Source organism: Plectropomus leopardus, chromosome 15 (assembly GCF_008729295.1).
Source record: "Plectropomus leopardus isolate mb chromosome 15, YSFRI_Pleo_2.0, whole genome shotgun sequence".
Lineage (NCBI taxonomy): Eukaryota > Metazoa > Chordata > Actinopteri > Perciformes > Serranidae > Plectropomus > Plectropomus leopardus.
The window spans coordinates 26,643,146-26,658,925 of record NC_056477.1 but is presented as its reverse complement, the minus strand read 5'-3'; the positions used below and the strand labels follow the sequence as shown (position 1 = coordinate 26,658,925).

Below are 15,780 nucleotides of genomic sequence, written 5' to 3'. Positions count from 1 at the left end.
AAGAGATGTTGACCAAAGAGAAAAACTGCCTGATTTAATTTTAATACATGACTTTTTATCTAAATGTCAAAAAAAATCACAATGAATGCAAACCCTTTAACTGCCTGTCGTGTGTGTAGGGAGAAAAAAATCATTTTCACAGCAGAAAGACCGTACAACATCATCTGCTCCTCAAGTCATGGCTCCATACACTAAAACTCTCACAATATCATCATGAAATCTCTTCTCCTCACCTCCTCCTACTCTCTAGACATTACTTTTGTTAATGGAATCATGGCAGACAACCTAAGATTTGACTCACAAAACCAAGTGATGACTATCTGTATCACTTTCAGTAAAAACAAAGATTCAGCTAACAAAACTTTAAAACCAGAAAAAAACAGTCTGCATACTACAAGTCAGCATACTTGCTGAGTTACAATTTCCAGTTGGATCAACTTTAATGTCATGAGTCTCCCTCAACACCCACTTTCGCTGTCTTGAGCACTTAAGTGCACATTCATGTGTTACCAGGTAGCAGGCAAGTGTGTCTGAGGCCTGAAAAACACCAACAGCAGTCACCCACACACATCCTAACACCACAGTATTTTGTAAGACACCATGTGTCTTTTCCAAATGTTATTTATAGTTCAATGTTTTTATTTTGCTGACTGGAATTAAAGAGATTGTTCCCTGTGGCATTTCTAATCAGGAGAAATGGAATTTTGCAATTTAGAGTAAAGAGTATTACCCTGAGTGTCCCTGAAGAGTTTTAACAGTTTGAGAATGTGACAGGTTATACTTTCAGGACCATTCAGGCTGCCATATATCCATTTCAGTGCTAATGCAGCAGATTGGGGTGTCTTGAATGAGGACTGAAGATGACAAACATCTTCAGACTTTGGAAGCATCTTTACAGGGCAGAGCAACAGACCAACACTGAGTCCTTGGCCTACTGCTGCTCCTGCTCCTCTCCCAGAATGCTTCAGTGGAGTCCAGGGTGAGCTATGGCAACTGGCCCGTTGGGGTTGGCGTGTCCTTGGCACAGGGGAGGCTCCACTTAACGGGGCCGACACTTTAACCATTAACGGCTGGCCTGTAAAGCAGCGCCTGGCAAAGAATGCACAACCAAACACACACATACAAAAAAACCCCAAAAAGCTAAAACACAACAAACATAAAACACACAAATCTGCAGCAGCGTGGAAACATACATACAGTAGAGCCAGCGAGTCCCAGCAGTGCTGAGTCATGTCAGCTCTGGAGGAGTGTTAACGACAGGAGCAACAGAGCAGGACAGAGCAGATCTGCTGGCCTCGCTTTATGAACACACTGAAATACAACCTCCTGTCCCCAAACAGGAAATAAGCTGCGTTTTCTCCTCCAAAACTTGTTAAGAGTGGAAGCCTACCAAACCTCTCATGAGTGTGTGTAAGTGAGCAAGTCAGCTCATTGCCAGTGTGCTTGGCGTGTCCCCCTGCGGCCGATTAGCCTCTCACGCAAGCCTCTGCAAGATGGATTTGGACATTTAATCAATTTGCAGCAAATGTCCCTGTGGTTCAGTGAAACTGTGATGAATAGGAAAAACTTATTTTTTGGACAGGTTCCCTCATTGTGTGATGACAAGACTCTGAAATGATGCTGCTCATCGCCTCTCTAAGACTCGCTCACATGAGCACGAACAAGGGATTATACAAACACAAACACACACACACACACACACACACACACACACACACACACACACATCTATAAAAGTGCTAGACACATATACAGGCTCTCAAAAAACACACAACAAAAAAAATGCACCTCCTATAATGTTTTTGTGTGTGTGGTCTCACCTTGGCCAGACACTGGGGGTGTGTTTCATGCAGAGCCAGGCTGGTCAGTTTAGACAGGGTGGTCTCGTCCAGCCATTGTGTACTCCTCTCCTCCTCCTCGTCCTCCTGTAGCCTCGTAAGCACCCCCTCTAGAGCCAGCTCCCTCACCTCGTACTGTGGGCACTGCAGGAGACACTGCGGGAGCTGGCTCATGAGCTGAGGGCCCCCCCACAGCTCAGGGATCTCCACGCTGGCACTCAGGGCCACCCGGGTCAGGCTGAGCAGGTACTGGGTGCTGCCGGGCCCAAGGGTGCTGGAGGAAGCGTCGGGGTTGATGAGGTCTGAGGCCATCAGGATGGACAGAGCTTCCTGACGGAGATCACTGACCTCTGAATCTGACAAAGACATAGACATCTTCATGTTAGCAAAGCACAATGAGGACACAGTTTTAGGATGGATGTTTGTGTGATATATTTACTATAACTTTGGCTGTTATTTCACATTTGAGTATTTAAAGATATGATATGTATAATCCCCATGTCTAAAACTTACATGTTACATATTTTGTTGAGTTGTGTACGTACATTATCTCAAATGTTTCCAATAATTTTTAAACCCAAAATCTGTCATTTTATTCAAAGTAATGGTTGGTCATTCGGATGGCTGTCGGTGGCATCTTATCCCCTATACGCCCTCTAGTTACTCCAACTCCAACTCCAATAATTTGCCATCGTTAATCACACAACGTCATAGAACTGCACTTAATAATGCACAGCATCATTTTTAATTAACTGCATGCCATTTTTGCAATACAGAATCCAGTAGAGATCTTATTTATTTATATGTTTTAATATTGACCCAGCTTCCAGCAATATGCTTCTATGACAAGTAGCTCTTGCCAGCCACCAAACCAATGCGTACAGTAACATCACAATGTTACAATAATGTTGTGTAACATTGGTGTTTTAGGGTTAGTTTGGATTACCAACATCACATAATAGAACAAATAAATTAACGAAACAAAGCAGTGGTGGACCAGCAACTCCCATGTTCTGCTAGGTAAAGTTTATTTTTTTGGTCAAAGGTGTCCTGTTCCACACAATGGGTGTGAATCTTTCTCATGATTCGATTTGATTTCGATTCTTGGGGTCACAATTCGATTCAGAATCAGTTCTCGATTAAAAACTTTTTCCGATCAAAATCAATTACCGATTCAAAATATAGGAGGTGTAATTTCAGGATCTACTCCATTCTGTTTTTCCAGTGGCAGAGGTTTTATTATGTACAAGCTTTTTTGTTGTAGAAAACCTTTCTTCCAAGTGTTGGGAATCAGAAATAAAAAATTAACATTGTAATTATTAGAGTTCAAAAAATGAACACACTTTTCCAAAAAAAAGTCCAATCGTTTTTTTTGCAGTTGTTTTTGTGTCCCATTATCTGTGCCATTATTATTATCATTATTATAGGGGCTACCAGAGTTTATTCTAATGCATGAGGTGCTGCCATAACAAAGAGCGATAGATACAGTAGGATTAGGCCAATCACAGTGCAGTTTGTTCCAGATGACGTGTGGCATACATAAACAGATACAAAGTGTCGGATCGTCTTCCCATTGGTGGACAAGACCGAAACAAACATCTGACCTCTCCAAAGGAACCATGGGAAACCAATATGGTGTTTAGCATCAGTGCTAATGTACTTTTATCATCTAAATATGGATTAAATATGGATGGAAGACACCGTATAACAAATGGTCTCAAAATTATTAATATGGTCTATAATCCATTTTTGAATTGATTTTGAATCGTTAAAAATGAGAATTGAGATTCTTATGTGAATCGATTTTTCCACCCACCCACACTGTGAAAGAGTTCTTATACAAGTAAATGTCTAGCATTGAAAATATTACTCACGTAAAAGTAAGTATAGTAAGAAAAAAGAGAAGAAAAAAACATGTAAAAAAATATCTTTAAAAATACATGAATAAATAAATCAGAAAACAACTGAATTGTTTACAAAAAAAATAGGTGGCACTAAATTTTCTAACATATTTTATAAACTCATCTTGTGCTTATTATGTAAAAATCTTAATTTGTAAAGTAACTAATGAGTAAAGCTTTCAGATAAATGAAGTCATGCAGAAGTACAATATTTCCCTCTGAAATGTAGTGGAGCAGAGGTATAAAGTGGCATCAAAATAATAGACTCAAGTAAAGTAGAAGTACATCATTTCATCATTTTGTGTATTCAAGCCTTTCTCTTTTGCTTATTTAACAAAAAGTTTGAAACAAACTTAAAGCAGCTGCATGTAGCATCTCTCAAGGCCCTTTACAGGCACTGCCATGCATTAATACTGACAGCTTTTTTTTTTTTTTTAGAATTGTTCTGCTGATATCATGTCTTAAATATTTTGTTTATGTTGATATCATATGTCTTAAATATTTTGTTTATGGTGATATCACATGCCTTAAATCTTTGGCTTATGTTGATATCAGAGATTATTTACAGTCTACACTTATTTGCTCTTACTGAATGGCAATTTAACATGTTACATTTGAATTAGCTCATCATTGCAATCTCACTATGTCATTTGGATGTGAAGTATTTTCTTAACATTTCCAACATGGCACATGTCTGAATAAATGCCGTCACATTAACGTAAGATACAGCAGAACAAGGTTATACGGAAATAATTAGCATTTTGGTCCAGCTTCTAGGGAAACTGTAATAAATTGTGCCTGTTTCCAATTAGGATTTATAAAGTTTTGGCTCATTTTGACTCTATTATACCTGGCCATGCACATTTAAAAAAGTGTAGCGAAGCGTAGTGAAGTTTTTATAACAATCTTTCAAGAAGTTCAGGCTTAATTTCTTTAGACATATTGAGTCCAAGCTCTCTGCGAGAGAAACAAACAGACACACGGTCCTTTGTGAAGCAAACAGATGCAGACAACAGGCCAGACTGAAGAAGCCAGTCTCCTCTGTTCCTTTCTATTTTCACTTTTATAGGAAAGGCTGCGTCAGTGTCTGTTTGGAAATGCCCATGCCCGTGCCAACCCAGCCACCTGTGAACATACACCCATGGGGAGTGATGGACACACAAATAAACACACACGTGCACACACACACACACACACACACACACACACACACACACACACACACACGCGCTTCCTCTGAAATATAAGTATAATCCAGTGGCAGGGCAGCTATAGAGTAACCCAATGCCATTCTAAAGCTGTGCCCCTCCCTACAGTGCTGCTCCAAGACTCCACACAGACCCTGCTTTGACAGCCAACTCAATTAGTTTAACGCGAGCGCGCGCACACACACACACGGAGAGCTTATGAAATCCGGTGCAACTCAATCTGGCCCTGCAGCACCACTCAAAACGAAGCCTGACAAAAGAGCGGGAAATGCCGCATTCCTCAAGAGATGGGCCGGGTTACCGTGGAGACGGGCCAGGTTACTATGGAACATGATCCTCAAAGGGGGGTCTGGGGCCAAATAAGCGTACCCTAATGGTTATAATGGGTGGTAGGGGCACAGTAATGACACCGATGATGAAGGGAGGAGAGAGAGGAGGATGACTGAAAGAGAATGGGAGTGTGTCAAAGAGAAAACGGCTGTCTGTCACGCTGGAGAGGAGAGAAACACGGAGTGTATGTGTGTGTGTGTGTGTCAAAGGGTCATAGAAACAGCATGCTACCATTAGCTTGTCACATACTAATACATTCAAATGTAACACTACAGTCCTGATTCATACCTGATGATTTTGTGCGTCTTATTAAGATACACATAAATGTTTACACACAAGCTGCAGCCTGGAGAAGCACTAATGGGAGGCAAATGGAGCAAAGGGGCACAAAAAATACTTGGTTTCAACTGAATCTAAATGAAGGGAAGGAGAAACGAAGGTAGAAGAAAGAAAGAAACAAAGAAAGAAAAGGCAGAGGCAAAAACTGGAAAAAAATGCAAGATGATAAATGAGAGAAGAAATAGAGTACGAAAGAGAAAGAGGAAAAACATTATTAGTCAGGATACAAAGCTGTTTTTTATGATGGGCTTTATTAGAGGAGTGTGTGTGGAGGAGGTTGGGGGGGGTATTGAGGCATTCCCTCAGCAAATAAAAGGTGTTCCTGTGAGGGCCATTTCAATGTGATTTTTCATGTCTGATCATAAACAGCCATTGTTCTCCCACAGCTGTGTTTATTTAAATCCGTGTCTACAACACTTGTGTCTGTTAATGCTGCTCGTGTGCAAACCTGCACCTGGACCGTGTCCAGACTCCATTAAGTAGTGATTACTATTTGATATTTTGGGATACTGTGGGATGAGGCCTGGCTCAGTGGATTACAGGAAGCATTGAGATCTTTTTGTGTGTTAATAGATGTGTAGGTGTAGTGAGGAGTGCACGTGTACTGGTCTATTTGCTGCTAAAAACACAGCCGACCCCTGACATTTCCTCCAATGTCCTCATCAGCATGAATTTTTCTGTTGGAAACTAAAATGACTTCAACAACTATGGGATGAGAGAAATCCATGAAATCTGGTGTTACTGCTATCCATAGCTCTGCTTTTGAGAAAACACGCAAACATGCATCAGGTTTCCTGAACAACCTTCACAGGGAAGAAGTCAGACTTTGTTGGCCACAAAGTTTGTGGTTGTGCTGATTTTCACAGTTGTCATGTTTTAGCCAAGAAACCTGAGACTTGAAAGCCTTAACCTGGTGTTATTAGCTTGAGTAGACGCCCAAAATGAAAATACAGTGCCACTGCAGTCAGTGGGCTGTAGTTAAGGATGTAGAAGTGTATGAAAACAACCCAACAAACACACACATTAGACATGTAGAGGAAAACATATTCCTAATAACGTAATGCAGTAGAAAGTCATATTATCTGTGAGTCATATTTTTAGAGATTTGAGCCAATGTAAGCATTTATGTGTGTTGGGATGTTTTACAGGATAGCTCAAATATCTAAACTAAATGTAACTACAACATCTGGTTTAAATAAACCCGTCCGACAGTTGGTGGTTTAGGGTAAGATGGGGACTGAACCATGTTTGGATGGAGAACATTGTAATCCAATCCGACTGTAGTAAACTTGAACATAAATGATGGAGGTATATGTAAGTCATGTGCAGGAAGTAATGTAAGAAGTGCTTGAGTGTTGTATTGAGTAAATCAAGACTTTGGATTGTAGTGATACACCACAAAAACTAAACTGTGCTGCATTTGGACTTGAGTGTCAGTGTGTGTGTGTGTGTGTTGTGATTGTGCCAGTAAACGTCAAGGGTTCTCCATTAGTATCGTCCGTAGACCACTAAAAGCTGGCAGACACTTTGCTGTGTCAAGCTCGAACTTTGGCGAGACGCTTGCACGCGCTCTCGCACGCAAGCACACAGCTGGATTTCACATCAGCTTCCACCTTCATTACCCAAACTGTGAAAAACAAACCCCAGACACTTTGTGTGTGTGTGTGTGTGTGTGTGTGTATGAGTGTGTGTCTGACAGTGTGAGAGAGCTGACCTCCTTCTCATGCTGACTGAGCTTTACAGTTCACCGAGGTCCCTCCCTCTAATTACCCTAAAGCTTTGTCCCTACATATAAATATACACACGTATATATACGTTAGTGTTTGTGGACTGCCCTTTGTCCTAAAGAGATCAAAATAACAGCAAGCTATGAAATGACGACTCCGTCTAACAGCCACAGTAGCTGGCAGATTCTGAAATTCATGAGGAAGTTTTACTACTTCACTGGCCACATTACTGTCAAATAATATGGCGGCTTGTCAGTATAAAAAAAATAAAAATTATGACAAAGGCAGTGCATCTACAGGAGGGAAAATAGAATGAACAAAAATGTTTCAGTAGCTAGCTCCAGACTGAAGCTCTGCTCTCTATTGTGCAAGAATGTTAATGTCATATTAATATCTATATATAGTACATTTTATAAGTTAGTTAGTTTTTATTTTAGTGTCATGCCAGTCTGGCCCATCCCATATGGGATTACAAGACACCATCACAATACAAAGCATGTGTCATCTTCGGGTTTTACAACAAAAAATAAAAGATAAACAAAAATAATAAACAATAAAAATAAAGATACATGAAATAAATTAAGTCACAAAGTAATATATTATCAATATTCTTATAAAAAAGTATTGTACAATGAAAAATACATTTTAAAAATTTTACAAATCTACCCCTTTATCACAATAAAGAGTTTGTTTTCTCATCTTCAATGCTTTCTCCAGATTACGAGGTAATCTAAAGGTTTTATATGTAGATAACCACCTTAATCTTTGTGCATCACCCATGTGTACTAAATCAATATCTGTTTTCATGTTACTAAACTATAATTTGCAGAATTCCACATGAAAATTGTGTTCTATATCAGCCAAATAACACATGGGACAAATCTGCATTTCTTTTTCTAAATTTATATACCGTCCAGTCTTCACCATCAGTGGTAAACAAAACATATAGAAATACTCAATATTTTTCACCTGGTATGTTTTTAAGGCTTGTATTTCATTTACAGACTCTTATAGTTCACAACCCTTTTTGGCTGGAGGCCCTTTAAAGTCGAGCAGTGCTCCGTTAGCACCGTGCTGCTGCTTCTTTTTAGGGACTTTTATTTTGATTTGATCATTCAGTTATATTGTATATTACATTCAATAGTTTATTTACATTTTAGTTCTTAAGATTTTACAGTTGATCTGCTGCACTGCTCACTTTATCTACCTATCGACCTACTTGTTAATTCAGTGTTTTATTTATTATAATGTCATTATTTAAAGATTACCGAGACCTGAGCATTTAATTTTGTTCTACTCATGCGTTGCATGGCTGTAAAGAATCAATAAAGACTCCTTGATCCTTGTGACCGACTATCACAGCTCGCATGTAAGCAGTTCAACCAAAGAGCGATGTTGTTCTTAGTTTCATTTCAATAGTATCACTGTTCAGATAATGACTTCAGATCATTAGTATATTTATTCAGAATTGTTATGAAAAAACTAAAAACCATTGTGGGCAGAAAAGCTTTATTCCTTTCTGCGACCCTACTGGGGGTGCTCCCCATGTTGAGAACCACAGGGCGTAATGTGTGGACTGTAGTACCCTGTAGTATTTCATAAAAAAAGAGGAGGAAGTTCTCTCATGACTTTGCATGGCAGCGGTTTGTGCATAATTCCCAAAAAGAAAAGCACAAAGTAAAATGTGTGCGAGGATCCAAATATGGAACTGCATGGCTTACCAAGCTGCCAAAGATGAACATTAATCACATGCGCTAAAATTATGGTAACGTGATTTTTTGTGTACAACGACAGATTAAAGGATTGGTTTGGATATTTTCAAGTCTTAATACGACACTCCAAAGCCATACATGTATGCTGAAAGCTTTATGAGATGTTGTTATGATTTCTCACATTCATACTGACCAAAGCAACTACACTGTAAGAAATGATGTTTTTCCACATTTCTTTTTTGTGGGTGTGTTTTTTTTTTGTTTGTTTGTTTGTTTTTTTTTTTACATTTTTTTAAAAGGTTAAAACGGCCATTAAGCCCAATATTACTTCATGGGTGCTCTGAGTCTTCTTGTAAAGAAACAAATTTATATTTACAGTCAGTGTTTTGCCCAAAAACACACTGGGTGTATCCTAGAGGCCTAATAACAAATGTACTGGATGCATTTCTTTTAAAATGTCAAAATACATTTGATTTTTTGAATATTTGAAATGCTAGTTTGTTTTTATCCACTTTTGCTAGCTTTCCAACTGCCAATTAGTGGAAAAGTGGAAGTAAAACCATCACAAATGTATGGTGTGCAGCCTTTCTCACATCCATGAATGACTGGAAACAAGATGGGACCCACCAGTAAAAACACTGCTCCATAGGGATTTAGCAACGCACCAGTCACATCATAGCAAGAACTCTTGCACTGTTCCAGCACAACAGAAAGGTCTGGCTGAATCTATCATAATTCATTGCACGAAGGAGAAAAAAATGCTAAATCCCCTCAAATTAAAACAGCACATATAATATTAAAAGCAGTTTTATCATGCACATTCAGTGTTCCTATGCATTTTCAAGTACGAGATTTCAATGACTTTTCAAGGACCCATCATTATTCACAAGGTGTAACATGAGCACACTGTAGTGTACACTTTATTCCAAGTGTTAACTTCATTATTAAAGCTGCATTTTGGACAAAGAGCGGTACACTGATAGAGTTAAGCTGACAGTTCAGTTGGTCCGATGGTTAATTTGTTTGAAAAAGCGAATACTCTAAACCTTCAAACGACTGCTGTCTACTTTCAGAGCAGTTTAAAAAAAAGAGGGGTGGGGTGGGGGGAGGGGTCTAATTTGCACTCTGAATGACAATTAAAAGCCCTTAGCCTCCAGAATCAAATGTTAAATCTAAAAAATGCAGTATCCTACAATCTTAAAGTAGTGGTGGCATTAGTATGGAAACATGTTAAATCACAGTCAGAATGTTATTTTTCTTGTTCCAGCTGTCCAGGGTTATTCAAACATATCAGACCCAAACTCCAATCAAACATAACTCAAGCTAGCTGACAAACATGGGAGAGACAGAACATGTGGAGGAAATGTAGAAATGTACATAATGGTGAACAAAACATCAAGCGTCAGTGCATATTACAGCAATTTTACGTCAACAGCTGCAAAAAATACATTTGTTAGATTACGTGGAAGTTTATCTGTGGAAGATTGGTGTAAGAATTAATTTCACTGCACACAAGAAAATTAAAGGAAAAAGGGATTTTACTAATTCCATGACTTCTCAACCTCTGGAAAACAAGCTTGTGGAATTCCTTAACATGTCGAGGTTTTCCGTAACCGTAGGAACTGCGTAGATTGCTAGCTCGGAGGCTGTTGTTGTCTCACACACAGCGCTAAAACAAAGTGTGTAGATAGGTCTGGTTATGTGAGACTAGTTTCATGTAGTGACGGGGACTTTGAAAACAAGATAGGCAGCCGATGACCGGCTTACACCCAAAGTCTACATCCTGCGGGCCAGACTGACACTGCAAGATCCGGGCGTGTTATTAAAGCTTCGAGCTGCTAGCCTAATTTTTAAACTTGTAGTCATGATGTCACGAGTTAAACATCAAATATACCAAAACTTACAAAATGAAAATTCTGATATAAAGTGTTATAGACACACTCAGACACACTTGTTACGATAAAGATTTTCCAGGGTACTAGCAGATATTTCTTCCAGATAGAGAGAAGAGGAACAGTGACTCATGCAACATCATATTTTACCATCAGCATCTGCTCCCACACTAATAGAGACACATGAGATTCCACCACATTCACTAATACTTTAAACATTTAGGTGAGTTTTTTTCTTTTTCCTACTTTCCTCGACCTCCCTCACACCAAACCTCTTTCAGCTCTTTTTATTGGCACGGCTGAAAAGCAGAGAAACAGAAGACTGGTGGAGGTAGAGATGAAGCAATGGACGGTGGGAGCTTTTTTTATGAGTCCGCATGGATCAAAGGGCTGGGGCAGAAAAATGAGCGTGCGCACGCACACGCGCGCGCGCGCACACACACACACACACAAACAAAGACCGGTGTTCAGAGCTGAGAGGAATTGGCTGGTAAATGCAAAGTTCCTACTTAATGCAGCGTGCCAGTTAAAGAGGAAAAAAAGAGAAGAAATATTGAAAAAGCTGATTGTTCACCTCCTTTACCTCTGGTGCCAGGCGCTCTTAAGAGCCTGCTGCTTTCATATGAACTTGCCCAACCTGTGGCTTTTTAACTTCTGATTTGTTTGAAAAGTGCAATTACACAAGAGGAAAAGGGTGAGGGATTGGAAAGGAGGAGAAGGAAGGAAAAATGGAAAGACAGACCGATGCAGGACTGAAACACCACCAGAGAGAGGGTGAGAAACGAAGCCAAAGACAAGCTAATGATAATAATAGAGAGGCATTAGAGGTGTGTGAGCGAGAGGGTGCTTATTTAGTTATGTAAGGAGCAGAGCCAAGTCAGGCCAGGCCGGGTCTTCAATCTGCAGGCTTGTTTTGAGAAATCCTCGGTATTTCCACTGTCAAGACCAACATGTGTTCAGCACATGGCCGGCCGAAAACATAAGTGCCTCCCCCTCCTCTCTCTTTTTTTCTCTCCTCTGAGTACAGCGCTCCGACACAAACTGGGTCATAGGCACAATCCCACCATCTGTCAGAGATCGCTCGCCTTTGGTTTCACATTCCTCCACTGCCGAGACCCCCGCCGGTCTGCGCACATGTGCACACAACCGCACCACGTACGCAGACACACACGCAGAGACACACACCGGGGGATGAAACTGACTTCTGTCAACAATCAGTCTAAATGGAGAGCAGCGGACAGCCTCGCCAGCAAACGTTGCGGGGTTGTCTGTTCAGACTTGGAAGTATTCAGAGTGCGATTCACAGCAAATGGAGGGAACACAGTTGCTGTTTACTGACATGATAACCTCTCCAGCAACTGGCTGACATCAGCAAAAGACCATACATCACAATCAAGCCTAAAACAAGAGAGGCGACAAACACTTTTCAAACCCTGTTCAACAACATTCACATATTTTCCACTCAATGCGAGACTTAACCATGACATCCAATTTTAAAGATAAAGTAAATCAAGTGGATAGATCAGATCTTTTTAAGTGAGGCTGTATGAGGTATTTATCCATCAGAGTATTACATACAGTATATGACAGTTGGCATGCTCCCAGTTTGGAGAAGCAGGCAGGAGTAAAATATTGTCATTGAGGTCTTACAGCTGTCATCGATGTTATCATTTGTATTTTTTTAAATCTTCATTAAACATATAATTTTTTTTATTTTTTTGTCTTTTTTTCCCAGCAAAATGGTAACAAGTATCAAGTATTTTTCTGGGTATCAATATCAAATTAGAAATTCTAATATTGCTACAAGCCTACTACTCACCATGCAGAAGACTGATCTTTGGCCCACACAGACACACTAACACATCCAGAAAGGCTCCTCTGGTCACCACACAGCTATTTTGTCTGAAAAAAAGGGGAAAAAAGCAAATGTTTTCTGTAATTCTTTAATTTTACTCTCTTCAATCATTTTCTTTCATTCAACAAATGTACCCTGGACATGAGAAAAAAAACCTACAAAAATGATAACATTGTAGTTTAGTTTAGTAATACTGCGTTAAAGTTTCCAGCCCATATACACTGTTTGCTATGTATTGACTGGTTTTACTGTATTGACTTTTGGCATCCGGAAAAACAAAAAAACTTCCTAACACAGGGATGGCAGATAAGGTTACAGCCTACATCACAGGCTGCCAGAATTGCCGCTTGCCGCCATTATGGGTTTTGCTTTTGATCTAGTACAGAACTTTGAAGAAAGAACTTTTTATAATGAAAGCTCTTTTTTATTACGGATGCTCCTTAAATGTTCCTAAACTGTTTATCAAGTTAACGAGAGAACACTGCAGCCTCCAGACATCGATCATCGATTTTTCATAGAGATCCTAGATGAAGTTTTGGTTTGTTTTTTTTCAGAAACAGGCTCATGTCTTACCACAAACTGCTGAATAAGGTCATTGGACATTTGTAATTCAATGAATCTATTGGATCTTTGTGATACTGTGTGATTTCAAGGGCTGATATCATATCCTCATCCTGATCAGACCTCCTGTTGGGGTTTTAAAGCTTCCTGTTTATCTGAAGGGTGAAATAAGGCAAGTTAAGTTTGTATATATAACATGCTTCATACAGAGGCAGCTCAAGGTGCTATACATAGTTTTTTATATAATATACAAATAATAGAAATATTAGTGCATAAAACTTAGTTTTATATTTAAAAAAAGTTTGAAAGAAACAGGGAAGAAAAAAGAGAATAACAAATACATAAAATAAGTAACGAGTATTATGAGCGTGCAATTTATTCTTGACCTTCTAAATAGTCTAATATTTGTACTTCCAGTGTAATGAGATTCCTTTTTTTATGTGCAATTTAGTGAGTCTCACCATTGAGCTCGGAATACAGGGTGTTTTTACACCCAGCCAGTACTGTATTCTCACGTGCACGTACACACGCACACACGCACACACACACACACACACACACACACACACACACACACAGTTGCCAGTTCTCAGCTTCTTTCATTATTTATGAATCCCATTCTGTTCCATTCTCATTTTGAGTCATTTGTCTTGTTTTAATTGTCCTTCATTCATATTAAGTTGGACTATCTTGAGCAGGACACTCTTGAAAAGAGATTTTTTTCTCACTGGTGCATTCTAATTAGTTGAAGATGAGATATATACATGTTTTTAAAAAAATATGACATAAAAATGTTTGTTAATCATCTTATCAAATAATGTTTTCAGTATGACTCCTGTTAGTTTGTACATGTGGCCATTACTGCACAATAGATGAAAGTCATCTAAATAGAGATTACCCAAACAAAAAGTTACTGTTATTACTGGGTCAACAGCTTCCAGGACAAGACGCTGATTAGGACAGTGATGTGTGTTTTCATTTGTGGTGGGTCCTCAAAGCCAAGTATGTGGGACCATCACATGAGATGCCTGCAGCAGTACGAGCACAGATTTGACTAATTCACTTACAGTTGACACGCACATAAACAAGCTAGGGCCTGAAAAGAGGAACCAATTATTTCCCCATAACCGTAAACATACAATAACTGATTCACTATGAAGCTCACAGCTCTTTGGTTTCTCTATAGTCACGATGTAGGATTAACTATCATTATATTATTTACGAATGTTTACATAAATGCGTTGTATCTGCCAATGGCTTGAGTTTAAGTGGAGCAGCGTGTGTGTGGGCAGAGCGGAGTGTGTGTTCAGTTCAGTGTGCGTTCAATTGAGGGAATGACCACAGCGCCGTGAAAGCCCCCAAGTGTGTGTGTGTGAAAACAAGGGAGACAGTGTGTGAGCTTGACGTCACATTTTCATCACTCGGATATTAATAAGACACACACTCCCACACAAACCCTCTGCACACTTCACACACAAACGCACATAATACACGTGACGGGGCATGGGAAGAGGGCTTGAGGAGAGCGTGTGTGGCTTCAGTGAAAACATCTTTGGGGCAGGGATGAGTCTGTAAAGTGGGCTGGGTGTGTTCTTGTGTGTATGAATGTGAGGTAACATTATAAAACAGGCTGAAAGTTGAATCATTAGATTACAATCCAAACACCAGAGTTGTTCTCAGAGGTTGGTACTTGGCCTAAAGTGCCACCACAAAGCCAAAGTCAACTGTAGCGAGCTCCACGAGTGTCTGCAGTCATCGCTCCAGCACTGACACCCTCTCGGAGCCAGAAAAAGTCCAAAATGACACAACGCAGAAACGGTGTGAGGCCAAAACCCAACACTGACTCAGAGTAGACGAACAATGCATTCCGTCCTTTTTGGAAGGTGGCCGTTTCAAATTAGTGGTGTTCTGGAAGAGAGACGAGGTTTTCTTTTTCCAAAAACAGAGATCCTCTGACCTGCGCTGTCCTTAGATCTGGGCGCCGGGCTCTGTGGTGCTGGCTACGTGATCAAACGGACAGACGCCGGGCGCACTCCGGTGAGCAAGAATTTACCTCGTCATCTTAATAAAGGCTCATCAGTGTAACCAAGCACAGCTAGCAGGGCTAGTGTTGCTAACCCAGCGACCCTGTGTTATCTGCTGTGGGCCGTGGCATAGGGGAGAGTGCAGTCCCAGGCCTGACCTCAGCTGGACAGGATGGGGCCGGCTGGGTAATCTGTGCCCCATCTTGAGGCCTCGATCTTCAGCAAGAGGGCCAGGGGGGGGGGGGGGGGGTAATAGAAGGAAAATAAACAGGAGCGGTTGCTTTGAAATGGAAGCCTGGGCAGGACATGAAGCGGACACGGCCAGGGAGGGGATGAACGCTGAGACAAGGAGCTATTCTTCTGGTGAGCGAGTTGGAAGGGCGGGAGGGATGC

At 40.3% G+C, this 15,780-nt stretch overlaps 1 protein-coding gene across 1 annotated transcript in view; it reads right to left on the bottom strand.

Moving 5' to 3' along the window:
* Window positions 1-15,780, bottom strand: part of thada (THADA armadillo repeat containing) — a 110,865-nt gene that overhangs the window by 21,999 nt on the left and 73,086 nt on the right. Inside the window, exons 31-32 of the mRNA XM_042502101.1 lie at window positions 12,767-12,849; window positions 1,821-2,194 (exon numbers count right to left, since the gene is read on the bottom strand). Coding sequence (XP_042358035.1) covers window positions 1,821-2,194; window positions 12,767-12,849 — 457 coding nt within the window. The remainder of the gene's footprint in view (window positions 1-1,820; window positions 2,195-12,766; window positions 12,850-15,780) is intronic.